The sequence below is a fragment of the Gallus gallus genome, chromosome 6, assembly GCF_016699485.2.
Source record: "Gallus gallus isolate bGalGal1 chromosome 6, bGalGal1.mat.broiler.GRCg7b, whole genome shotgun sequence".
Classification (NCBI taxonomy): domain Eukaryota; kingdom Metazoa; phylum Chordata; class Aves; order Galliformes; family Phasianidae; genus Gallus; species Gallus gallus.
In genome coordinates, this window is record NC_052537.1 from 11072445 (window position 1) to 11099305 (window position 26861).

At 47.3% G+C, this 26861-nt stretch overlaps 1 protein-coding gene across 1 annotated transcript; it reads right to left on the bottom strand.

Moving 5' to 3' along the window:
* Positions 1–1984: 1984 nt before the first annotated feature.
* LOC112532614 lies at positions 1985–12457 on the bottom strand. The gene is made up of 9 exons (XM_046943348.1): positions 12422–12457; positions 12240–12280; positions 11949–12137; positions 11787–11845; positions 11274–11395; positions 9605–9803; positions 9361–9515; positions 8352–8448; positions 1985–2342 (listed from the first exon to the last, which is right to left on the bottom strand). The coding sequence occupies exons 1-7, from the start codon at positions 12431–12433 to the stop codon at positions 9442–9444; spliced, it is 696 nt and encodes a 231-aa protein (XP_046799304.1). The 5' UTR covers positions 12434–12457; the 3' UTR covers positions 1985–2342; positions 8352–8448; positions 9361–9441.
* Between the last annotated feature and the right edge of the window lie 14404 nt (positions 12458–26861).

Here is a 26861-nt window from a genome sequence, read left to right on the forward strand (position 1 = left end):
ATTTCGTACACAGGGAGCCAAAAATGCCAAATGCAGTGAAAAGGAGAATGATTTATTTATTTTTTTTACACACTGTAGTGAATTACTTTTAGCACTGGGTGAGTCTTTGCACTGATGGGAACCATGTAAACGTTCAGAGAGATTCATTATCACTTTGTCAAGCATTTCCATCCACTCATGAATCTGGTTACAAATGAAAGAAAGAATGAAAGAAGTAAAGGGACTGTTTTGCGCTGAGCTTACCTGGCACTTCTGCTGTGACGTGGTGCCTGTCATCCTTTGAATATGTTTTCCAGCTGTTTCATACTTGTGTCTCTCTATACTTGAGGAGAGGGGAAATCACACTGTCCGACTTACCAGCTGTTCTTGGTGTTATCTGGACTAGTTTTAGTGCCCGGGAGGGAATATTGTTCCTTCATGAATTATGAAACTCCCGTACAGTTCATGGTACTGTTGTGAGGTTGTGTGAAATCTGCCACGTGGCCGTTCTGTTCTTGTCTTGGAGATGTGGCTATCTTTTGAAGAAATCATTATTGACTAAATACGTCTAGACTTGAGAAAATAATACCACAGAACCTTATCGTAGGGATCATCCTTACAAATGCATCACGATCTCTCACGATTCATGAACCTATGTACTGCGAAATAATGCTTTCCTACGAATGATCCCAGTGCGGGTTTCCCTTTGTTACGCCTTGAAGGTGAGTTTTCCTTTCATACGCACGTGAATATCTACCTGCACAGAGGAGTGTGTGAATAGCAAAGCCCTAGGGAGAATTAAATAACACTCATCCCGTACTTCCAGTTGATTTGCTTCCGATGTGCCCATTAATCGACTGCAAGAGGTTCCTATGAGACTTTTTAAAACTACACCTGAATGTAAAGACTCCTTACGGATGTGAGGTATACTGTAACGTTTACATTCAAACGGATGGCTGAGGATGAGACAAAAAAAAAAGTGGTAGCAAAGAGAGTTATATCTTGATTTTTGCATAGAGATGTTTTCAGGCACTGAGAACGCGCCCATGCGTTTGTGCTGTCAAAGAAGAAATAAGCAGTATGAGCGTTTCCGGGATCAAAAAAAGATTCAATTGTAAATATTTGGCATTAGCACACCAATCCAGAACAAGAAGAAAACCTGAGGCGTTCTGCGGGAGCCAGTTACGGCAGCTGCCTCGGAGAGCCTTCTATGAATGGCTTTATTGTATTGCCCTCTACCGGAATTACCGAGGACTGCAGACTGATGCTCAGCGCGGAGAAAAAACTCGGGCGGGAGCTCCGTGAGGCGGATACAAATACGGTGTTTCACACTGCTTGGCAGAACCGCAGGGTCGAATGCTTCTGGATTTGCAGTCCAAAGAGGGTCTCGGGTTTTGTTCTGTCTTAGTGACTTTAGAGAAGAATCCGTGTATGCAGAAGTGAGACCCAAAGTTCTAAACTTGCCCAGAAAATGGATAACGTATCCTTGAACTTTCAGAAAAAGAAAAAAAGAAAGCTTTCTGAGTTGCAGAGGTAGATGGTTTCAGAGCTGATGAGAGAAGTGCTGTGTGAAACTGTGAGGAAAAGGTCTCTTTGGGTCCTGTGCCACAGATTATGATTATGATTATTATTAATTTTTATGTTTGCATTCAAAAAGAATGCTCAGCTTTTCCTTACTGAAAGGTTTTTATTATTACTATTTATATTCATCCAGCGCTTGACTGAGACCATTTTCCCCCTTAAAGGTGTAGGTCATTCAATGCATACTTTGTTACTGAGATGTAAGGAAGAAATGAATCCCACGAAGGTGCATTCTGATCTTTAAACAAGAAAGGGATTTTAATGTTTGGCCGACCCTGAACCCACGGCGAAATCTTCAGTGTTTCTCCCTCCACAGGTGCCTAAATCCTACTGCTGTTATACCACGAGGCTGTTATTCCTGTTGTCACAGCTTTGGTTGGATGACTTGAACTTATAAACTAAATTATAAAAAATAAGTCAGAAATGGACCAAAAGGAGAACTTTTACTGATGCAGCTCTCACATGGAAAGATTGGCCCAAGGCACTGCTTAAAGAAAGTTTTGCATGAAATTATTGAAAGTATTTCATTACTGTACAGGTGAATTCACTGATTTTACGCATTGGAACAATCCCTTAGAAGAAAACCTTCTTTCCATACGAGGAATTGGAGAATGTGTGAATTACTCGTGGCAGCAAGCTGAAGATCTGACTCGTTTTGTGTAAAAGATGGAAGATCAGGTCACGACTCTCGGCCCGGTAAGGTGCAGCAGCTGTAGTTTTGTTCCACCCATTTAACTCACAGGTTTTGTACTCTTGTTCAGCCTCAGCAAGGTCATCCAAGCCTTTGAAAGGAAAAGAAAAGCAATATTGAAAGGACAGATTTAAAGAACCGAGCTAATAGAGTTTTGTATTTGTCAGATTTCTCACACGTAAGCCACCAGAACATCTGTAAGGAAACAGGCACTTTTAGGTGTTCTTCCTTCTGAGGGCTATTTAGCAGTCCTACAGTACTGTCCACGGTTTGTGGTGTCATCCTTGCAGGAACCGAGAATTTACAAGCGTCATTTTGCTTGTCTTGTAAGAAGAGTAAGAAATAGGTAGCAGTCCCTTAATTCTTCTAACCTAGTTTAGAATCAATTAATTAATCAGTAGCTGTGACTAATTATTCACTTCCAATTAACCTGGAAATTATTTCAAAATGAAGCCAGAGAACATGACTTCCATGGTAACCGGTAAGTTTCTGCAGTGAATTGGTGACGCAACCTATGTGATATTACATACCCTATCTACGCTTACCTTAACAATAGAGAAGGTGATTTATTTTGTAAGTTTTGTTGTGCAGCTTTATTTATTTGTTTATTTATTTTAGTGCCTATATAGTCCTCTACCAACTGTGCTGTTGTATTTCAAGGGGAGTTTATGGTCTGTATTTTATTACTTGTTAGAATACTAGCTCGAAAAAGTTAATAAACTGTACATGAGTCCAGCAATGTGACCATTAACTAACTGGAACACTTTGCCTCACTGAGGACTTGAAAATCACCAGATACGAACACATTGCTTGTGCAACAAATAGTTATCCAAAGCTGAATAGAATGTCATCAAAAGAAAAGCTGATCAAAACCCACGTCAGTGCTCTGGTCTTAACTTAGGAATGGCTTACGTTGTTGTATCTATGTGATGTTAAAGAACAAAACAAAACAAAAATACAATTGGCTTGGCCTCTGTTGATTGATTTCTCTCACAGTATGGCTCAGACCTCAAAGATCATTGAGCTCGAATGCCTCCACCACCGGCCGGGCTGCCACCCACTCTATTGGGCTGCCCCGAGCCACATCCAACATGGCCTCGAACGCCTCCGGAGACGAGTCATTCACAACCTCCCTGGGCATCCTGTGTCAGTGCCTCAATACCTCGAGTAAGAAATTCCTGCCTCCTAATATCTAACCTAAATCTTCCCTCTTTTCGTTTAAAGCCATTCCACCTTGTTCTGTCACTATCAGGTTGTAGCGGAAATGCCAAATCACAGCTTGAATCACAGGTGATTGCGCACCTGGTGGGAAGGCAGGGCCAACCCAGGGGACCTCAGGTGCACTCAATGCAGCTGAGTGACCGGGAGGGGTGGAGCCAGGATCCGCCCCTTCCCAGGCCTCATTTAAGGGTCAGCAGTGGAGGTGAGGGTGTCTTGCTGGTGATTCTTATATCCTTGAGGCCCTCTGAAGGTAAGCAGCTGCTTTTGTTTGTTTCTGCACCCACGGCTGTTGCGCTTGGGCTTGTTCTCTTTTGCTGCAGCTGTGGGCTTTGCCACCCTGCTGTTATTGGTGTACTTTCCATCGTGTTACAGTGTTACACAGACCCTGTAAAAAGTTGGTCCTCCTCCTGTTTATAAGATACCTTCAAGTGCTAGAAGCCACAGTGAAGCATTTTCTTCTCCTTGGTAAGCAAAATCAAGTTCCATCAACAACTTCTCTTGATAGGAACAGTACTAAAGCTCTTTGCTCATCTTTGTGGCCTTCCCCTGGACCCACTCCATCAGCCCCACGTTCTCTCTCATGCTGAGGGCCCCAGGCACAGGTCTCCAGATAGAGCGCTGTGAGGGCAGAGTAGAGGGGGGACGATTGCCTCCCTGTCTTGTTGCAGCCCAGGATACCCTTGGTTTTCTGGGCTGGAAGTGCACTCTGCTGGCTCACACGGAGCTTCTAGTATGCTGGAACCCTCAAGTTCTTCTCTGCAGGGCTGATCTCAGTGACGATTTCTCCTCCTGGTCTGAGCTCGTATCTAGCAAGGTCCTGACCCTTGGGATGCGTGTTATCAGGCCCCATAGCCTTGTACGCACTCAGTCTCATTGGGTGGTCTCAGACTCGCTCTTCTCTTACTGGGTGAGGGATTTGAATCCTCCAGCCCCCGGCCGGAGGTTTGTGAACATGAGAGCTATGGAAATCCTGACCGCTAGCAAAGACTAAAGCGAGGAACTCATTGAGCACTTCAGCCTTCCTTCCATCTGTCGTTGCCCTTTCTCACTTATGAGAGTGAGTATGCTTTCCTTGTTCCTTTCTCTTGTGAGCAGTGTACCTGTAGAAATCCCTTCCTGTTTTTTGTTTGTTTGTTTTTAAATCTCCTGCCAAATTGAGTGTCATCTGAACTGTTGAGGGCTGGAGAACTCTCGTGCTCTCAGAAAGGCATCCTTAAAGAGCTCCTTTCTAACTCAGCGCTTGGGTATAGATATACGTATATGAAGTTATTTTTTTCTTCTTCATATGGAGTGTTGTACTCAATTTTATGTAGTTATTACATAATGAGCCTCCTCTGCCTGAGTTAAGTGAAAGCTGTGAAGCGCATTGAGTGTTGCAGAAGCAGAACCTGTCTGAAATAATGCTGCTTGGCTGGCTTTGTTGTCTTTTGGTGTGTGTGCGTGTGGGGGGGGAATCGAGGAGAGCAACAGATCTTTTTGTTTTATGAGGCTTCCCTGATGACAGGGCTTTTAATATTGGAACTTGTTTTCTACGGGAGGGTTCTTCTTTGTTGTTTATAGTCTTTGGGATTCTACATGCTATTCAGAAACAATTGCTCAGAGGTAGGTAACTTATGGTGAACCTGTTTCATTCCCTGTCAAGTCTCAACAGAGAAGAGTGGTGTTACCTGATACCTCTGTGGAGATAGCCACTTCCAGAGTGCTCTGTACTTCACAGGGACTCTGCATAAAGAGTTCGGGGTGGAATAGCACAGCGAGGTTGTTAAATGCTGATCTGAGCACCGAGTTATTCACAGTGTCATGGGAGGAGGTCAGACTGACTCTAAGCAAGTCCCGTGGAAAGGGAGTACAAGTTTAGCCTTGCGATCTCTGAAAAATCTTAAATGAAAATCCACCTTTCTCAAAATTACTGAAATTCTTGACCATTTCTTCGTGTGGGACTTCTTAACAATGGGAACCTTCCGTGGGATAAATAGGACTAAGGCTTCTGTGAGCAGAGAATGTTCTGTGCAGTTTACAATTTGGGCTGCCAAAAAGGATATTTCCTAGGTAATTATCATTTAGAGGAAAAAAAGTAAAATACTCTGAGTTGGAGGGGAAAAAAAAATCGCCATTGTGAACTTACATCCAGAAAGTGAATAGGTTGGAAACCAGTTCGTTCTTGAGAACAGCAACAAAATTTCTTTTGAGAGAGAAAATTGCAGGTTCTTCCTGCAGCTTTTCTAAGTAAAACCTCAGATTTGGCTTTTGACAAAGAGTCCCCATGGCTTGTCATGCAACATGTAGGTTTGGGGGAAGGGACTTATCTTCTCAGCACAGTAACAGAGGCTGACGGGAATTAACTATGGCTGTAATTATTTCAAGTGAGTGTAGAAATGGGAGAAGGCTAGAGCTTCCTTGGATGCTGTGCAACATGAATGAAAAGAGAACAAAGGTCAGATTTTTGGAACCACTCCCAGTCAAATACTCATGTGAGTTAAGGATGAGGGTTTTTATTTATCATTTGTCTTGAAAACAAAATAAAAAAAGGAAATCTTTTCTTCTCATAACAGATGGAGGAACACAAACACACAAAGCCCAGGCCTCCAGCTAAAAGAGACAGGGAAAGGGAGTCTGTACTGGTGTTCGTAAGGAAAGATACTTCATAATGATGGGTATGCATGCTGGAAGCTCTCTTCTGAACATGCATGCCCAAGAAAGACATTATGAATCAACAGAGGTTTTTTGGCTTTTGTAGGCTTCATAGCTGCAAACAGTACTCCTTGCTCAGCTGTTCTGGTTGTTGGAAGGCACGCATACTGGTACTAGGCAGAAAATGCATACAGTGAAATGACTGGGCTTGCAGCAGTTAAATATTCCCAACTTAGGGCGAGAGCAAGATCTTTACGCTTTAGCTATAAACTTACTCCTGCTTCAGGCCCGCTCTTTTCACATTCCTCTACCAGAGGAATACGCCATCAACTTCTAGTTCAGACACAGATTCAGTAACTGCTCTATTTTCTGTTTTATCAAACTGTGCCTGTGTGTTTCTACAACATCCCACTGCGGAAGAGAAAGCCCAGGTTACCAAAGCATGAAATCTTGTCCTCTGGTCTGGTTCAAAGCATTTGTCGTCCATGGGAGTAGGTAAAGAAAATCCTTGTCAGGAAAGCAGGCCTGAGGACTAAATCTCACACCATGAAACACCCCTTCCTCCTAAAACCTTAAACTAAAAGCTAAGCTGTGACTCAGCCCCCTGCAAAAGGGGCTCAAAGCATTTGTTAGAATAAATGAGAGTGCAAGAGGCCAGCAGACCAGCACTCATCAGGGGCCACGGGGCTTCATTTCAGGGCACACGCACTTCAGTATTTCTAGAAATGACCAGGGCAAGGGACTTAGATGCATGGTAATGTGCGTGTATTAAGCCACCTTGGAGATTACAACAAGACCCTGGACCAGAGGGCGGTTAGAGCAAGCTCCCCAGGCAGCAGTCACAGCCCCAGGCTGAGGGAGTTGGAGAAGCATTTGGACACTACCACTGGAGATGGCAGTTGAAGTTCAGGCAGACCGGGGCAGAGCTACAAGTGGGAGGTCCCTTCCAACACAGGCTGCATTCCTATTCTACACACAGCTTGTATACTTGTTAAGCTTTTCCTCTCTTCTCAGTAGTGTACTTCTTCACCATCCCACTGGGAAAAAAGCAGAGCCTGTTAGCCCCAGCAGCAACAGCTTAAAGGCCAGCAGACATCTCCTTGCACTAATGAGTCAACCTACTAACACACTGAGACACAGTAGCAGCAAAGGCAGAAGGAGAGTAGTTTTGTATTCAAGTCAATTAACTCCTTTTGCTCTCCTGCCTTGTAGAGGTGGCTGCATTTGAACAGCAGCACAGCTGGAACATTAACTAACTAAAAGTGAAGTTAAGAACTGCAGACTTCCACACGAAGGTACAATATACATCCTCAAGCCAGGGAAGCCCTACCGCATCTGAGAAAGGCTGCCTTGCAGAAATTCAGCTGCAACAACACAGACACAGGAAACATCCTCAGCAATTTCAGCTGGTGAGCGAAGTGAGGCTGAGGCATGGTGCTGTTGGAGTAGGTGATCTGTAAATATTTGTTATTAACATAAGTCTCACCTTTTTTTTTTTAAACAGAACACACAATGCCAAACGACCACCCACCGAAGAGGGCATTTGCCTCCCCTTTCTCACCCCTCAAGATTACCGAGGGAATGGCATCAGCCAGGGAAGAAGCCCCCAGCACAGAAAAAGCAGGTGCCTCCTCTTTTATTGTGGTAAGTAAGGATTTAGAGTTACCCCTAGACATTCCCCTATGCAGTTTTGCTTCGGCCAGAAGCTGAAGAACGTAAAGAAAGTGGAAGAGGTCTCTCAAACAGGAGACCTGGTTTTCCCACTATTACAAAGTCACCCATTTCTAAGTTTCAGGCCGCCCATCTACCAGTTCAATCCAGCACAGGTCATGAGGTACGCTCTTGAACATTTTGCCTTATCCACAGAAGGAGATACCTTCATTTTTATTTATATAAACAAAAATGAAGTTGGCCATGTTAGAGACCTCTCACAAGAGGAGAGGTCATCAGCATTTCCCTCCTTTAGTTTTCCCGCTTATCTGATTTCCCCCCCCCTGCTCCCCCTCCAAGAGCAGCATGCCAAAGTCTGAGAGCACAGCAGCAGCTTCCCTCCTTCATGAGGGTCTCAGTCTACTTAGGCTGCTGCTGCAGTATCCATCCTGCATACACTAGAGATGGTTTACTCCCCCACACCGCAGGCAAACACCACCCTCCAGCCACTTCCTCCAACCCCCAGGGTGCACTGACTACAGCAACCTCTAAGCAACCTCTTCAGTCACAACAAGAAGTTGGTTCCAAGGGGCCTTACCTGAGCTTTGAAGTAAGGCACTAAAAGCTTTCTCCTCCTCCTTTCAGCCCAGGACCAGGAACACCACCACTAAGCAGCCATCACCACACAGGAGCCACTAGAGCACCCCGGGAAGAGACATCTTTGTCAGCTTTGTCAGGAGGGGAGCTCCCCCTCCCCACCCCACAGAGGGAGTCCCCCAGCCAAGAGGGGAAACTCCTCCCTCACACCCCATGCAGGGGGGCCCTCCACCCAGGAGGGGGCTCCCTAAGTGGGGGGTGGAGAAGAGGGAGAGCCCCCCCCCCCCACTCAGGAGGGGAGCTCTCCCCCACCGAGAAGGGGGGCTCCCCACTCTGGGGAGCTCACCCTCCCCACCCAGGGGGGGCTCCCCAGAGCGGGGAGGAAGGAGAGCCCCCCCTCCCACCCAGGAGGGGAGCTCTCCCCCACCCAGGAGGGGAGCTCCCCACCCCACTCTGGGAGCTCACCCTCCTCCCCCCCCCCCAGGGGGAGCTCTCTCCTCCCACTTCCGAGACTGACCATCCCCGCCTCCCACCCAAAAAAAATAATCTCTTTGAGATAGTGCAATCCCCACTCCACAGCCCCCCACCGCCAGCCAAGAGCACAGCCCACCCCCAGGGCAGGCTCTGCTCTTTGCTCTTTCACCACACAGCTCCACAATAAACACCACACTGCTGCCCACACAACCAGCCACAAGTCAACAACCCCAAGACACTCCTGCCACCAGCCTCAAACAAAAAACACACACCAAAGGCCACCTGAAGACAAAAGACACTGCCACACTACTGCCAACAGCCACACAAAGCCAGACAGCCCCAAGAAAAACCACCACCAAACCCAACAACCAGCTCCACCTTCCACACTCAAACCGCCCAAGCCACTTTCTACCACCTACCTCCTAACCAGAAAAAAAACAAAATAGACAAGCCCCACAACAACACCACCACCAAGCCAGCCTGCCACATCACCAACACAAACCAAGCCCCAAAACAACACAGCACCCCAGGCCTACCTGCTGGCTCCGCTCCTCCTCCGCATCGCAGCTCCCAGGATCTCCCTCTTCCACGCAGGACTTCAGCCCCACCAGGACCCCTCACTCCAGCATCAAAGGGCCACGCTCCATCAACTCCATTCCTCCAGGACAGGACCTGCCACGCACCTTCCACCCTGTCACAAAAAGCACATCGTCACCCACACAGCCACTGCCTCCAGCCCTGGGGCGCCACCCACCTCACAGGTAACAACATACAGCTCACCTTGCTCCACAGGGGCACCCCGCTCACACCACCAGCATCCTGCCTCCGGCCTGAACCTGCACAGAGACCTCCACAAACCACCTCCAAGGGGGCGCGCCTGGGGGTCCCCCTCTCTCACCTCCTTCATCCCACTGCTGGGGAAACCACACACCTGCTCCAGCCAACCCTCTCGGCAAAGCTCTCCGCTGCAGCCCTCGCCCTGCAACAAGAGCACAGATCACACAGCCAGACAGAATGCCAAGGCCCCACTGCAAAGCGCCCGCACGCAACTGCAATGGGGCCCGGGGAACCGGACTCCGCTACCTCCCCGGGCACCCTCTCCCATCCCGCTCACAGGGAAATCATTCTTCTTCCTCTTTAAAGAGGAATTCTGGTGATACCAAACATGCACACTGCCCCCCTACTGCCACACGCCACTCATCCCCGTCAACTCGGCTCCTGCGCAGCACGCATTGCTAACTGCCACCCTCCTCTCCTCTCACTGCACAATCAAGACAACGCACAAAGCTACCTTTTGGTCCGGCATGACTTCCCCTCTGTCCATCCACCTGGACTGCTCCTTGCACATTCCTTCTCCTCCGGTCACATGGCAATGACACCTGCAACAAGCTGTTACGTCACCTCCCCAGGAACAGAGGTGAGGCCAACCTACCTCCAAGTTGCACACGCCATCCTCCACACCCTTTCTGAAGGCTGCGGTGGCATCCGCCATCCTCCAGTCTTCAGGTACCTTTCCCACAGGAAACAGCAGGGAAAAGTGACAGAGAGCGCCATTTGCCGGTCACCGCTGCCAGCTCTCAGCGGGCACAGGCATAGCCCTCCACAGCTCAGGCATTTGCTGGCCTCCTTTCTGCCTGAACCACTTTTGACCAGCTCCTCCGCAACTGAGGGGAAGGCAACCTTACTCTGAGACTCTCTCCTCCAGGACCCCAGGTTCCCCAGGAGCACTCTCAGCAGAAACCACTGAAACCAAAACAGGCATCCAGCATGTCCTCCATCCTCCATTACTCAGGCCCTTGCCTTGTGAAGCACAGGCCTGCAATTTCTCCAGTCTCTCCTGTTGACAAACTTCCATTAGCCTTGACCTCCCTCCCAAAGCTGATACTCAGAGGGACTTGGCCTTCCTCAGCCTCTCTCTTCCTTCTCCCCTTCAAGTTCCTCAGTCAGCCCTGCAGGTCCCCCACCATTCCTGCGCACTTCCTTCCTCCTTGGGACGCAGCGCACCTCAGCATGGACGAAGTAATGCTCCAGCATTCACAGGACCCCTTCCTATGCTTGAACAAGGGTTACCTCCAAGTAGGCCCTTCAAGAGGACAAACCTGGCTCCCTCTAAGTCCAGTGTTTCAATCCTACTCATTGCTTTGCAGCTTCCACACAAGATCCCAAACGCTGCGGTCTCGTGACTGGCACGCTCCAGGCTGCCCCTGGCCTTCCTGTCCCCAAACGGCTCTTCTGCAATAGGGAGCTCCAGCAGCCCCTCTCCTCAATGCCTCCTTCGTCACCTGTGTCAGAAGATCTTACCTTTGACACATTGCAGGAAACTCCTGGAGCCTACCATGAGAACTAGCCTCACAGCTGTGGGCACCATTTCCAGCTGTGTGCAGAAGGTCTATCAGCTTCCTCACCCTGGTCTGTGACCAACACCCCCACTCAGGTCACCCACTTTTACCTGCCTCTTCAGCCTCACGCACAAACGCTCCGCTGGTTCTTCAGTCATCCCTAGGTGGAGCTCGATACGTTCCCGTTCTCTCCCTCGAAAAGAGACTCCACCGCCTGACCGGTCTGTCTTTCCTAAAAGGAACAGAGCCATCCACGACAGCACTCCAGTCGTGCGAGCTGCCCTGCCAGGTCTCCACGGTGGGAACCTAAATCGTGCTCCTGCAGTTACACGGGAAGGAAGAGGCGGGGAAAAAAAAACAAAAACCACGGTCCCAACCTGCTCGCTCCCACCGCTGGAAACGGGATGGGTGAGAGCACCCGCAAAACACTCCGCAGTGGCCGAGGCCACCCCGGGATCGTGCTCGGTCTCGGGCGGAGGCCCCGTGCCGGTCCTACTAAAAAGCCACGCGGGAGCCCCCAGCGGCGGCGCCGTGCCGATCCCAAAGACACGGAGGCAGTCGGGCAGCAACCCTACAGGAGCCCCAGCAGGGGAGATCTTACCGAGCGACTCTCAAACACTCACCGCTTCCACGAGCTGCCTGCTTCGGACGATGAGAGGCTCTGCTACAGCCCTCGCTCAGCCTGCAACACGAGAAACCTTTTGTTTCAGCAGCCCTTGGCCTCGCTTCTCTCTCCCGGCAGCACAGAGGCTGCACGAATACGGCCCCATCGCGTTCGCTCCTACCGAGGAGAGCCTGAAGAACTGAAGCACCCGCTAAAAGAAATCCCGAGGGTGAGGGGGGCGGAGAGCACCCCGGGGCTGTGCGAGGACTCGGGGGTCGGAGCGGCAGCCGCCTCCGAAAACGCGACGGCAGCCGGGCGGCGGCGGCGGCGCCGTATCGGCTCCGCACAGCCGGGGGAGCCCGGCGGCGACCTAACGCCGGCCCCGAGAAGAGCGGGGTCCGACAGCCGCCAGCTCCGGAGATCCTGGCGGCTCCCGAGCGCTCACCGTCCCCTTACTACCCGAACCGCTCACCTGTTTGGGCTGGTCCTTACCGCAAAAGGGCTCACAGCAGCCTGAAACAAAACGACACCACGAGAACATTAAAGAGAACATTAAAGAGAACCTGAAGGCGCCGTCCCCCCCCCCCAAAAAAAACCCGCGTACCGCTTCTCAGCCTCAGCAGCACCAGGGCCCGACAAAGAAACAGAACTCACTCCGTCTCCCATACAGAACCGCAGAAACTCCCCCGTGGCTCCCGGCAGCCTCCGGAGGAGCTTAAGAGGCTTTGGGGCGGGCCCCGCCCGCGGCTCCCGACGAGGCGCAGCTGCGCCCGGCCGGCCGCGGCCCCGCGGCACCTGGGAGTCGTTGCCTCGTTAGCGCAGCCGGCCTCGTTAGGGACGGCCCGGGGCTCTGACAGTTTGACGTGCGGACTCCGGATCTGAATTAGGGACTTAAATTACACTTTAAAGTACAGTTTGTTACGCGCTTCTCCTTCTCGCCGCACTGTGGGATTCATCGATAAGTTAAGTAATTGTGCCAATTCAAACGGGTCGCTTTGCATCCGACGCGACCGGCGCGATAGAGCGTCTCCCCTCCGAAGAACGTCCCCGGCCTTAACGGTTTCCAGGGGCCCCCGCTGGGTGCGTCTCCGCTCTGCTTTCCATCGCCCCAATTCCGAACAAAAGAAAAAGGGGAAAAAAAATATTTATTTATTTATTTATTAAGAAAAATAAGTCTTTTTAAGATAATAAGAAAAATAAGGAACAAACGTGCAGACCTTCACTGCTCAGGGGGGCTACAAACCAAAGTAAAACTAGGGGCCGGCAAAAACATGGTACTCCACAGTCTTAATTTAATAAAACACAGTGGAACCCCCTGAAATAGCGTGAAATTCAGAAGCCTGTGGTCGGGCTGAAGCGTCGTGTGCTGGCCGGCAGATGTTTGGAAAGGTGCTAAGATGTAACTCTTATTGTCCATAGAATTTGCTGTTAACCACTTGCAAGATACAAAGTGACGGCCAGCTGGATGAATAGGAGAATGTATGTGAACACCCGGAACTGACAGACCCGGCACGGTGCATGTGGCTTGAAGTGGGCACTGAGAGAAAGCTCAGACAATGTATATACATGCTATTAACATTCACATTAATTTCCACTGGGACACGACTTAATTAAGGTGAGCTGTACAAAGTTCATCTCATTTCCCTTTACGCTCCATTCCATACACAATGTATGTTACCAGAGAGATACTGCGCTATGCTTCACTACTTTAATCACTGGCCTGTCCCATTGTAGTTCAGGAACGCATGCAAGTGTACTGTTCTTATTAGAGGCACGGTCTGGAGAAGATGGCCGGGGAGCTGAGCATCATTTCTACATCAGCTGCTGAAGCGCCCACTAACTTTGGATGTCGCCTAAACCTTCAGATGGAATCCTTGCAGGCATTCCCGTGGGGATCGGGAAATTGCAGTATGCCGGAACTACCGTTGCTGATGTGGGGCGAGCGCTCTGAAGTGCACTTGGAGAAGAACGCATTCCAACCCCGCATATATGAAAAGTTTAATATTTTAGACAGCTAGATGAAATGCTGGGGTCTTGGTGCATTTTGCTTTGGCGGTCCAGGCTTTTCAGCATCTTAGGGAAATGTTTGGAAATGAATTTTATTTTCACAACTGTGGTACAATTACAAGGCGGGGATGTTTCACCCTTCTCACCGAGGTGCCCTTGGTGGTGGTGGTCTGTAAATGGCTATAGAACTGACAGAGAAGTCTGCAAGCATTTTCTTCGGTTCTGATTTTTATTCTTATTTGTTTTAACAGAGAGATAAAAACCAGCATTGTGCATGTCCTTGCTCTGCGGGTTGGGGATGTATCGTTGTTGTTGTCGTTGTTTTCCTGGGAAGTAAAACAGGGTAGGATATTGGAAATAAGGGCAAGTGGATTTATTGCTGAGCGAGTTGTACGCCTGTTTGACAGAAAATTCCTGAACTGATCAGTGTTGGTGGAAGTTGGGGCTGCCTCCCGATGTTTCCTGAGCCTTCTATTTAGTTTGGAGTTCTGGGAAGTATTTGTGGGCTTAATCCATTTACGCTTTTGATAGGTAAATGCAAGCCATGAGTACGGTAAATTATTGCTAAGAAAGATGAATGGAAGAATGGATGTTTCATTTTACTATATATGCTGGGAAAGGTTGTTCTTTCTTTCAGCGTATAACTCTGCTTTTCCTCGTACAACCTATTTACAGGGTCAGACTCTTAATTTATTTATTTTTTTATTTCTGTATTTATTGTAATTAAAGCCAAAGGAGACAACACTTCTTCAGTCTTCTGCATTTACTGAGTGCCTTAGCAAACACGCTGCAAGGCATAAGCCGTTAGATGAGCATTTCCAACCATGGTGTGTAAATGAGTTATAAAATACAAGCAGCTCTATAAAACAAGAAAATCCTGAGTTAACAAATAAATGGTGTCCTTCCTATATCACGTATAAGCTTTTTTCATCCTTCTCGTAGGGTGGTATGGTATCTTGGAGCTCAAAAGGGATTTTCGCTGTAGGGTCAGAGATGGGAAGCATCACAGTGAAAGAACGCCTTCAAATCATGTATATATATATATAATATATTCCATTTGAGGGCATCTACAGCTCAGGAAGGAACACCTGATGTGTACGTGACTGTTAAAAGAAACAATGATATTGAAGAAAATGGGTTCCCTGCGGGCAGCTCTGCCTGGTGCCCGTTTGTGAGGTGAAATCACCTATGGGCAACTCTGCCTGAAGGGGACGGGCGGCACCGCCCGCGAGAGGGGCGATGACCTTAGGTGACTCCGGCCGTGACCTTCAGGGACCCGGCCTGGCCGGCCTCAGCTAGAAAGGGCGGGAACGCTCAGGTGAGAAGAAAAAGCGGCGGGAAGCGATAAAGGCGGGAAGCGACAGCGGCGTTCTGGGCTCCTATTGGCTGGCGGGCAGCCCGGAAATCTATATAAGGTGCCGCGGGCGAACAGGTGAGAGACGTGATTACCTCAGCGCGTGAAAAGAGACGGGATGCTGTGAGGGAAAGACGGCGACGGCAGCAAGCGGTCTCTAGAGCTGAGGTATGGTGGGGCTGCGGTACGGCGAGTTCGGTCTGAAGTGGTAGAGGATGGAGCTGGACCGAGGTGGAATGGGGCCAGACTCGGAAACCGCCTGTGCCGCGGGCTCCGACGAGTGGGGCGGGGGGGGGGGGCGGCCGCGGGGCGCCGCGCGGGCTCCGACGGGTGGGGCGCGGGGGGGGGGGAGCGGGCCGCGGGCGCCGCGCGGGCTCCGACGAGTGGGGCGGGTGGGGGGGGCGGCGCGGGCGCCGCGCGGGCTCCGACGGTGGGGCGGTGTGGGGGGGCGGCCGCGGGCGCCCGCGCGGGCTCCGACGGGTGGGGCCGGGGGGGGGGGTGGCGGCCGCGGGCGCCGCGCGGGCTCCGACGGGTGGGGCGGGGGGGGGGGCGGCGATAAGCACCGATCGTGGCAAGCTGCCACGTGGAAGAAGAAGCTCCTAGACGGTACGCAGCTGTAATAAAGCAGAAGTATCTGAGAATGGAGAGTAGATCCATATGTTCATGCGTTATTCAATAACAAATGGGGTGGTTGGTATGGGGCATGTCATGACAGACACATTGAGGTTTGAAAAGTGGAAAGTACTAAGTTACTGTTTCTGGTGTTTAAGAAGCTGAAAACAATGATGAATCTGAATAAAAAAAAACATTGAAAACTATAAAAAAAATGGAGGCCTTAAGTCAGAATCTTCAGTCCTTCCTTAAGTCTATCAACAGCACTAGATGTACTGAGTTGGCTGCCTCACTTCAAACATCCTATCAATACACTGATCAAAACTGGGGAATGAGAAAATAAGATGAATATGTGGAACACAGAATCTCAAATGAAAAAGAAAATAAGGTAACCATGCAGGAAAAAAAACCTCACTGTTAGAAGGGGTATCCACAGATCTAAGGATAGTACAGATAGCAACGTGATTGACTTAAAAAAGAACAGTTACAGTGATGAGTACAGTTCTCTTAGTAATGGAGGCAGTGGCTGGGGATCTCCTGTAAGCAGTGAAGCTGGCTCTTTGGCCGCTGCTAATTCTGTTGCCAAACCAAATTTGCCCAAACGTATTTTGCCCAGCCTGCCCGCCTCTGTGATCCCCCGCAGCACCGGCTGGAAGTCCGCCGCACGTCAGTGAGGTGAGAAAAGCTGCTGAAAGTAGTTTTTGCTGGGATGAAGCTGGGGAGGTGCAAAAAGATAACAGTTTTGCAAAGCCTTTCTTGGCTGGGTGTTTACGTGCCGAGTTCCTTTGCGATGCTGCGTTTGCCTTTTCCGTCGGGTGGGGGGCTTGCCAGTGCGCGGGTCTAATGGTGTCCCCGTGATGTTTCAGGAGCTGCTGCAGAAGAAAGAAGAAGCAGCGGCGTGGGGACCTGGGCGCAGGAGCGAGCAAGAAGAGGATGCGGAAGCTTTGCAGATGCGGGGGGGAAGGAGAGAGGCTCCCTGGGCAAAGCACCTGTCCCGTTAGCAGGGGCCGCAGTCGCATTTGAGTTGACCGATTGCCGGCGCCTTTGGCGACCCGGCCGGCTTTGTGCTGGGCGACCTCCCTGTAAGCAGGGCTCAGGGTCTTTGCTGTAGTTGGCCTTTTGCCTTGCTGCTCCTAGGGCTGCCTGGGGAGCGTGGCCCCCTGTAACGGAGGGCGAGAGCCACCTCTCCGCACCTGAGGGGAAATGGATCGCCGGACCCCGAGGCCACTCTGTAAGCAGGGTAGTGCCGCTTCCCTGTCCCTCTTTGTCCTCCGGCCCCTCGGCATCGTTGCCTGGTGGTGGCCTGTAATGCGAGGTTGTACTTGCGCGCCACGGCATTTGGTCTTTGGCTTTACCCGAGGAGCCCCTTGGCAGTTGAGGTCTGTGGATGGTGCAGCCTAGGTACAGGTCACAGGCTCTTGTCTGTTGCTTGTGGTTATGGGTTTATTCCCAGGTTTGGCTGCGAAGGACTGTCCTTCCCTTCTGGAAAGTTCGTGTGTGCGTTCCCCTTCTTTCCTTGTTTGCTTTGAGGAGCGACTGAGCGACTGAGCGTTCCCTTTAGGCTCCCCAGAGACGGCTGCAGCTTAGCTTTGACTTCCCGGGGGGGAACGGAGGATGGTGCATGCCGCAAGAGGGGTGTTCCCTGTAGTCCCGCGAGCTGCAGCGAGTGTGTCTGTCTTCCTCCTTTTTACTTAGTCCAGATCAGAGCCACGTGGTAGTTGATGAGGCAGAGGCCGCCCTGTAGCCAGGGCTTGGGCTGTCTTGCGTGGCCGCCTGTTGATAGAACTTTCAGGATTTGCAGGCACTACTTCAACTCTTGATGAAATTTTTCCTTCTCCCTATGTGCCCTGTTCTTCCTTTTGACAAAACTCGTGCACTGTAGATTGAAAATGGTACTGCAGCATCTTCCAGAAGCTTGAAACATGTTCCATAGCATTGATACTCAGCAGTAGGTCTACCAGCGTTATTAGGCTCTCCAACACAGTGATACTACTGGGACAATGTGTCTTTGCTGTTGTTGCTGCTTTGACTGTACAACATTTTAGTAGTGTAGAACCGATCTGACTTTCTCTCTGGCTTTTTCGACATGTATATATGGGAGTTTAGCTTGTGCTTTGTTTGTAACTATCAGAGGTGCTAGGGGAAAATACAAAATACGCTTTCCAGGTATTAGTTTGGATATAAACCTCACACAATAATACACTCCAACTCACAGGTTGATATCACAGTTTTGAAGAATAATGTTCTTTTATTCTTTCTGCTTATTTTCTTTTCCTCAGGCTTTAAATGTACTAGATACCATTAAGACTACCAATAACCTCTGTTTTATTGAAGATGTCAAATTTATGCAGAACAGAAATGAATATTAACTAGTGCTAGAGCAATAAAGAGTTCTAAGCAATAATAAAAACAACAGACAATCCAGAAAAGTGTAATTTCTTTCTATTACAAAGTTGCTTACGTATATATTACAGAAGCGATACCCATGACTCGAGCTTACAATTAATATTCCCAACTCTATGTTGGGAACATCCAAGAAGTGCAATGGTTGCATCTCATTGCCAAAACTTATATTTCCTGACAACTAATACACTGCTAAGGTTATTCTGATATGCAGGTCTGACCAAACAAAATCCTCAAGACCTCTAAAGCACAGCATACAATTACAGTCAGAATTCATCATCGCTACTTGCAATACTTTTTGTGGTGGTATGGGTTAACTGACATTTCCAAGGCACGTCCTCAGGGAGCCCTGACATCTCGGACCTTGCTAATTCCAATTTAAATTCCTTGGGTCCACCACTGAATTTCAGCGCTGCTGGACTTGACTCCTGGCCTCCCCCTACAGCCTCAGGGATTTGACTCTGCGGTTGGAGCTTTGTGTCTGGTTTTGAGAGCTAGATGCTACCAGCATACCCGTGCACCTACGCAACACATGAATGCCTTCACACTCACAACATTTGGGTTGTAATAAAGAAGCCAGACAGCTCACAGGAGGCATTTCCAGTGAGGTCACCAAAGAAGGCCACGAGAACTACACCATACTAATATCTCACGCGGACACACGATGAGGATGATACTCCTCCATGATGAGGAGTTCCATACAAAGTCGGGTTATTTACCCAGTGTATTGAGAGTCTAAAAAAAAAAAAAAAAAAGATAACAGTGCTCATGCCCAGTGAGCCATGGTGCTTATTCAGTACATGAAATAAGAAGGATTCCTGGAAATACTTATGTGGAGTACTGCAATGAATCTGAACAGTGCCTTTCAGATGGTTTTGGCCCTGCGTGGAATTCAAGTTTTGTTTGTGATCCCACAGCGGTCTTTTCAGTACAAAAGAGGCGCAGCCCACAGCCTCTGGGACCTCCCAGGAGATTGCAGTTGAAGACTTTAAACCTCTTTTGTGAATGAACATCTCACATGTGAAAGAAACATGATAAGAAATCATCCTCAGCTCTAACAGCATATGGCAATGCAAACCTCACAGTTTGCCATGTGCATAGTGTTGTGTCTATCATTCCAAGATTATTTAAATCTAACCACACATCTCTTATTAAACATGTTCACCTGATGAGTAGGCTCACCGTGACTTGTCATTGCCAAAAACCTGTGTGTAGATAGGAAGCTAAGAGAGGTGGTGAGACTGAAACTATGCATTTTCCCCAGGTTATTTTCCTTGTGATTCTTCTCTTTCTTTCTCCCCCCACAAACCCAAGCTTTGCAAATGTGTCTGTACACCCCCCTCCTTAACCTGGAGCTTCCCACCACAGGCCTCACCTCCAGGTGCCATGGGGTCCTCAGCCCACCTGCACAGAACTAGGAGCTTCTACAGCCAATATGAATTCCACACATTAACTCACCTTCCCACAGAGTGACAAAAATGGGGCAGTAGAGTGGCTAAATGCCTCAGCCTGGCCATGCTTTCATGGACTCGGGCTCCCATGCAGCACTTCAGGAACACTCCCTCAGCACCACGCACAACCCAATGGTTCCCAATAGCACCCAAGGGCTTTCAGATCCACAAGGAAGGGAGGAAGCTTCTCCACCCGAATGCTCTCCATACAAGGTCTGTTCTGTGGTTTCTTCACAATGCACATACATATTTTTCTGCATTTCCCACTTCAGAACTGAACAGGGGCAAAAAGGTGGCAGGGAGGCATGGCTTTCTCTTACAGCTAAAGTGGTAGTAAAGCTGTGAGGCAGCCCACCTTAGTATTTTGTGAGGAGAATCCATGAGTAAAAGGGCATTTCCACTCTCCACATACACTAGCTCTTTCACTGAAGCCAGCCTGATCTAATTTTGTGTTTCAAGTGAAGGGTTATTTCAGATGTACAAAAGCCAAGTGCCCCTCCAAGTGGTACGTGGCAGCAGACGCAGGGAATGTGCAGGCTGTAACAAAAGCAGGGCAAAGTTTGCAGAGCACATTCTCAGCCAGTGCCTGAAATAGGTAGCTCTGCAGCAATCTCCTGATGTAGCATTGTATAAGTAGTAATAATAGCACAGAAAATAATTGTTGGCGTATTGGAGAAAGTAATTTTTAGCTTATTAAGTAGAGTCCCTGCTTTGTAAAAGAAAAATGCTTTGAAGAAAATCGAGTGAAGGTAATTTTGCATTGTTCATTCCCCTTTCTCACAGTTGCTTATCAAACAAGGTCTGCTAAACTTCAGCCTCAGTCAGAAGAGCGGGGAACATCTTTCACCACATGCAGTTCTGTGCTGTTGCAGTTAAATTTCCCTGTCCTTTGTCTGTTTAAAACTTCATGCTACAAGTCTAGCTCTTGCTGTGACTGCATTTAAATGTACCTTACAGATTATTATTTTTTTTGACAAATCCATGTGGTAGATACGTTCAATTGTCTTACAGCTGTCTTAAGTGAAAGCCACTTTTAGAGGAGAAAGCTCTAACAAAACAGTGAGCATTAATGAAAGAAGACAACTGGGAAACAACCCCAAAAAAACTAAGAGAGTGGCAAATAACATAACTTTAAAAACCATCAAGTTTACTCTATCTAGAATATTACCTTCTGGTTTTTTGAGTGTTTGTTTTGCACTATTTTGTAAGTACTTACCTCTTAAAAAAAAAGAGGTTATGAGGGATTCATAGGTTTTCTTGGCTTTATTTAAAATGAAAAATAAAGCTTCATGAAATTCTCAAATTTTGTGACATTATCCACATCTCTCTCATTTTATAAATGCTTATTCTATGCACTTATGCATATGTATACTATAGCCTTTTCCCCTAGTAAAGAAAGACAGACCTCAGATGGCAATGGGCCTGGAACACGCTCTGCAGAGCAGTGGGCACTGCCCTGAGTGCTAGAGCTCAGGGAGCATTGAGACAGCACCATCAGACAAAGGGTTTGGGTGGTGCTACATGCACCCATGTTGAGTTGGGCTCTATGATCCCTATTTGTCCCTACCAACTCGTGATATTCTGTTACTCTACTAAACCAACCCTTCCTGATCCCCTACATGCTGCATCTCTTGGCACCAATGAGCTTCACCTGCTCTGGAACCAGAAGTTCATCAAATCCCTACAGGTGTAGTGGGGAGGTTTGAAGCCTCTGCTAGTTTTTTTCCTTTTTTTTTTTTTTTTTTTTTTTTCCCTTTCCTATTGTCTATTGCCAACCTTCCCATCCCATGCAAGCTGTTACTCTGTTTCATACCTGTGATCGCAGACATAGATGGAAGGACTGTGCAAATCTTTTCCCTCCCCACTTGTTTTTACTTTCAAAGTATCTTTATAACAGATTTATTGAAACATGTTCCATAGCATTGATACTCAGCAGTAGGTCTACCAGCATTATTAGGCTCTCCAACACAGTGATACTACTGGACAATGTGTCTTTGCTGTTGTTGCTGCTTTGACTGTACAACATTTTAGTAGTGTAGAACCTATCTGACTCTCTCTTTGGCTTTTTCGACATGTATATGTGGGAATTTAGCTTGTGCTTTGTTTGTAACTATCAGAGGTGCTAGGGGAAAAGTATTTGCTAACAAATTCAGCTCCTGAGCGCTAGAAAGGTTACGGGCTTTGTCAGTCACCTCCTTCTGTTGTTTTCAGATGAACGTACTCAGAAAAAAAGTTGCCATAGCACTGTGGAATTAACTGCATACACGGCTGCAGTTTTGTTTAATCTAGAATCATGCATAGTCTCAAATTTTGGAAGCGTACCTTTTGTGTCATTAAGTCAAGTGTAACAAGTCTTTTTCCCTCTTCTTGAATGGGAAACTAGTTTTGATACGTAAAAGAACAGTCTGTAGGGTAAATGCAATGTCAGGGCTTTAAACAGTGATGCAGAACCTGGTGGAAAGGCAGGGCCAACCGAGGGGAGCCCAGGTGCATGCAATGCAGCTGAGTGGCTGGGAGTGGTGGAGCCAGGATCCACCCCTTCCCAGACTTCATTTCAGGGCTGGCAGTGGAGACAAGCAGTTCTTGCTGGAGATCCCTGGGTGCTTGAGACCTTCCTCAGGTAAGCAGGAGCTTTTCTTTGTTTCTGTGCCTCCAGCTGTTGTATTCAAGCAAGTCCTCCCTTGCTGCAGCCTGGGCCCTTACTACTCTGCTTTCATTGTGGTGCTTTCTCTCGTGTTACAGCGTTACGTGGCCTTTTGGTATCTAAAGGGGAGCTGTAAGAAAGAAGGGGACAGGCGCTCCAGCAGTCTGTTATGATAGGACAGGAGGGAGTGGTTTCAAACTAAAAGAAGAGAAATATAGATTGGGTATGAGGAAGAAGTATTTTACAGTAAGGGTAGTGATGCACTGGAACAGGAAGAAGTTGCTTACAGTAAGGGTAATGAAGCATGGGAACTGGCTGGCCAGAGAGGTGGTGGATGCTCTGTCCTTGGAGATATTCAGAGTCAGTCGGGACCAGGCTTCGAGTGACTTGATCTAGCTTTGGGTGTTCACTGCAAGGGAGCCGATCTAGATGACCCAAGAGTCCCTTCCAACTCAAACAATTCCATGGTTCTATGAAAATTTGGTTCCGTAATTTCTGTTGCTGGCACTCAGTTAAAAAAAAAAAAAAAATCACCCACATTCTTAGAGACCATTACTCTTTGTAGCTGGCCTTACCCTGGGACACCACCGCAGTTTGTGGCAGTTTTGCATGCACAGCGTTGACAGGATTGTACCTTCAGTAAAAGTGACAAGTCAGTATTTGCTGCTAAGCAAGGGCTCCCTACAGGGCTTTAGGAGAACAAATATATCAGGACTGTTCTCACTAGAAAGAGGACAGTGACGAATGTGCTGGAATGACCACGTCCTTGTGAGTCTGACGTCAATAAGGTTTTGGCAAGCAGGAACGATCCACCTGAAACAGATGTTTCTTTTTCTGCTACTGCAATTGCTCTATGGGCTTATTTGTGCCATTTGAGACAGCTCTTCTTAGCAAGAAATTAAAAATAAACAGAATGGAAATATAAAATAGTGTAGCACTTCTCGATAGTGATGTTTCCATTTGTCAATGATTTACAGGCTGATTTGGCCTGGTTCTGTGACTAATGGGGCAGGGGTAACCGTGGACACATGCCCCAGGGAAGGGGAAAAAGGAGGAAGGGCTGGGAGGTGGGCCCAAAAACCAAACAGCGGCAGTGATCTGAGGAGGAAAGTTAATTTATTAAATATGATATCAAAATGCACGAGAACGCAACATAATAGAATATAATTGGAATGGAGGCTAATAAATTGTATAAAATGAGTGTATCCAAAAACTGAAGACTGTAATGCTGAAGATGAGACCTCTAGGGAGCACATAGGCTGCAGAGACAAGCAAAAAGGGAAAGGGGGATGACTCATGACCTGCGAACAGTTTTATCTTTCCCTCTGAAGGGAAAACAGAAACAGAACGGTGACCGGCCCTCTGGTGTACGTAGTTCTTCTCCCAGTGCATGATGTTATGGTGTGGAATACCGATAACAAAAATCATAAAACCATGACACATAGGAAATAAAGTAGTAATTAAATAGTATTGTGATAGAAGCAAGCGTTTCTTAAATGCTGACTGCAGTACTCAGTTTTAGATGTGGAACGTCAAGTGCAACCTTCTTTCCCCCTTTTCTAAAAGGTGGTGTTTAACTGCCTTAGTATCCTAACCCTATCCTCTACTGCTGCATGTGATTTTCTCTGTTCTATTATCTAGGAAAAATCAACCTACGGTTGAGGAACAATGTGAAGGTGAAGCCAGGTTTGCTGGATGAGATTTGTCTCGTGGCTATTCAACTACCTGGGCTCTCCCTCTTCTGCACAGGACAGGAAGAGAAATCAAGATGGAACAGCTGGTGGGAGATAGCCTACCAGCTAGTGTTAAAGGAAACAGAGTTTGGACTTTGAGAAAATTGATTTCACTTATTCTGGGTAATCCTGAATGCTGCTATGCTTTTCTCTGATTTTGAATTAATAGGAATTGGACATATGCTCTTGCTGATTTGATGGAACTTAAATAAATTCACGTGGTGAGGAGAGGCAAAGATCTTTTTGTGGTTACACGAGGATTTCCCTCAATGAGGTTTATTTACAGCAACGGATTCCACAGTGCCTTACCCAACTTGTAGAGAGGGTAATATCACACAGTTTTGCAGCCTCATCTGAAATCTCACCATAGAAAGAGTTCATGAGCTTATTTTTCTTGAAATACATGGTTCTTTTGTGATCTCATCTTTATTGTATTAGCACTGATTACTCGCTTCTGAAAATGTATCTATCGCACAGTCCTGCTTTGACTGAGGCCTTTCTAGGGCAGTCAGCCTTTAGTGCGTTACTTTTCTGTTTCTCTCTGTTTAACTTCTGAGTGCATTAACACCAAGAGCTTGAGACAAAGCTAGTGTAACGTAATCTACTTGTTATTTTGCCCTGTTGGCACCACAGAAAGAAGGGAGAACAGAGTTGCTGTAGGAAAGTCTTGCAGCTGTAACTTTTCCATGTAACACTGAGTGTTTTTCTGTGACAAGAATTACATTTTCCACTGAGGAGGCCCAAGACCAGGTGCAACATGTAAACTCTTGTAACTTCCTTGTTTGTGTTTTCAGTCTGGTTCTAAAGCAGAATAAATCCCATTGCCTGCTGGATATGCCTTCTGAGCATGTGAGGAAAGAAATCCTCTGTTACAAGATTTTTGAGCCAAATAAGTGACAATGACCCCTGGACCCCAAGACCTTTCCTGACATTAGAAGGCTTCTCCTATCAGCAAATGAAGTCACGACCTAACCTAGTGACCGGTAGCTGACTTTGTATTTGTGTTGGTTGCTCTGAAAGTAATGCCTCGTATGTATTTCCACGGAAAATACAACAGATAAAACCAGCACAAGGATGCTATTTGAGAGAGAATTCTCAGCTACAGAATACTGCTTGTCAATGGTCACTGCTGGTATCGGTGCATTTTTGCCAGTGGTGAACAAGAGCATGCATGCTGCACTTGAATCTATCTGCACTAGCAGTGGTGACCCTGAGTTGCCACTGCTGAAACACACCACCAACCTCCCCTGTGCATTCACATCCCACGTTTGGTCTCCATAAATGTTCAGCAAGCTTCAGTGGCTGTCAACAAGTGCCTTTTTTTCCACACAGAGGAATTCAGTGGCACACCTTTGCTTCCCACGCACTTCCATGTTGGATGCCATTCTGTTGGACTGCCCCTCTGCTGCCATTTGTCTCACAGCAACAAAATGTATTGGAGTATTGGTGGGAAGGTTCAGCTTCTCCTACCACGCCACCAACGTTCCCATCTAATGTTGTGGGCTGACATAATGAAATAGGAGGCATTATTTTTGGAACAGTCCCCCTGGAATGTATGTGGAGTAATATATGCAAAATAGAGGATGTTTTGATAGTAGATTTGTTCTTTTGGTATCTAATTATTTATTTGTTTTATCTACAGTTACGATAGCGTTATTTGTAGGGCTTCTCATTAATTGATGTGCATATTTTAACAATGTGTTTGAGTACTCCCTCATTTCTCCTTTGCCCCAGCAGGTGAAGGGTGGGGGGTGGGAGTGTTCTTTGTAGCTTTAAATGCATTAGAGTAAAAGAGCGAAACGTAGAAGCTGTTTCACTGGGTAAAAGAAATTTTGAACTGTATAGACCTAGCAGCAGTAAATTTGTTGAAAAATTATGAAGGGAAGTGCCCTGGTATTTGATGAAGATACGAAATGTGGCAGGCTATGAACTATGTTTATATGTTTTTTCTCACTTTGAAACTAGTGGGAATTACGTAACTGACTGCCTTTCACAATCTGATCCAAGCATTTTATCAGAATCTCCAGAAACTGTTCTTGTTTTTCTCCTTTCCCCCGTGTGACTTGACAGTTGCTTTGCTGAGGGTCAAGAGTTGAGATCTTTGAAGTTGTATATGGAGGAGTGAGTTTGTCTTGAAAAACCATAAAATTTGCAATTTAAAGGCAAACGCTATTCTATTTGTTTCTGTAGCTCCCATCAGCAGCATAAGTAAGTGTCTCACAAACTATAAGGAGATTAGTGCTCAGACTTGCCTTGTTATGGACAGAAATAATTGGATTTCAAAATCATAAGCAGGAAGTATGTAGGAAGTAGGTTCACATGTACTCACCTCTTTAGGTCTAATAGTTCATGCAACGTCCTTGGTACTGACTGCTCTTTGACAAAGTATTCCTTTTTGCTATTGAACACCATAAATCATCAGAAGAAACTTCTGTAAAATTAAACAATGTATTGAGGGAAAAAAATATACCATATTACAATTTACCATATTGCCATATTACATTTGAAAGTCTTTTTGTGTTTTGTTTGCTTTTGTCTGACTCTATTCAACAGGAGTATGTAAGGTGGCATCTGTCTGTAAGAGTACCCTTCCTTTGGGGTATCTGTGGCGATATCTGCTGTGGAGTAAGAAGATAAATAAGATTTTCCCAACCAATAAAAATGATACCCCAGCACTTCTCTCTACATCTCTCACCATTTTTCCTCTAAGCTGTTTCTATGTATAATAGGAAGACTTTGGAATGTAAAACTTAGGAACTGAGTTGAGTAAACAAGCAAGTCTATAAAGTAGCAGTTCAGTTGAGTACCGTGTCTAAAACTCACCTCCTCTGTGCTTTCCTTACACACGGTTGTGTGAATAATGGGTATTTTTTACTGTGTTACTGCACTT

Coding starts and splice junctions, on each gene's coding strand:
- LOC112532614 (XM_046943348.1), bottom strand. Junction 12,138..12,239: donor GTAAGGACCAGCCCAAACAG/GTGAGCGGTTCG, acceptor GGCCGGCGTTAG/GTCGCCGCCGGGCTCCCCCG. Junction 9,516..9,604: donor GGGTGCCCCTGTGGAGCAAG/GTGAGCTGTATG, acceptor TTTTTGTGACAG/GGTGGAAGGTGCGTGGCAGG.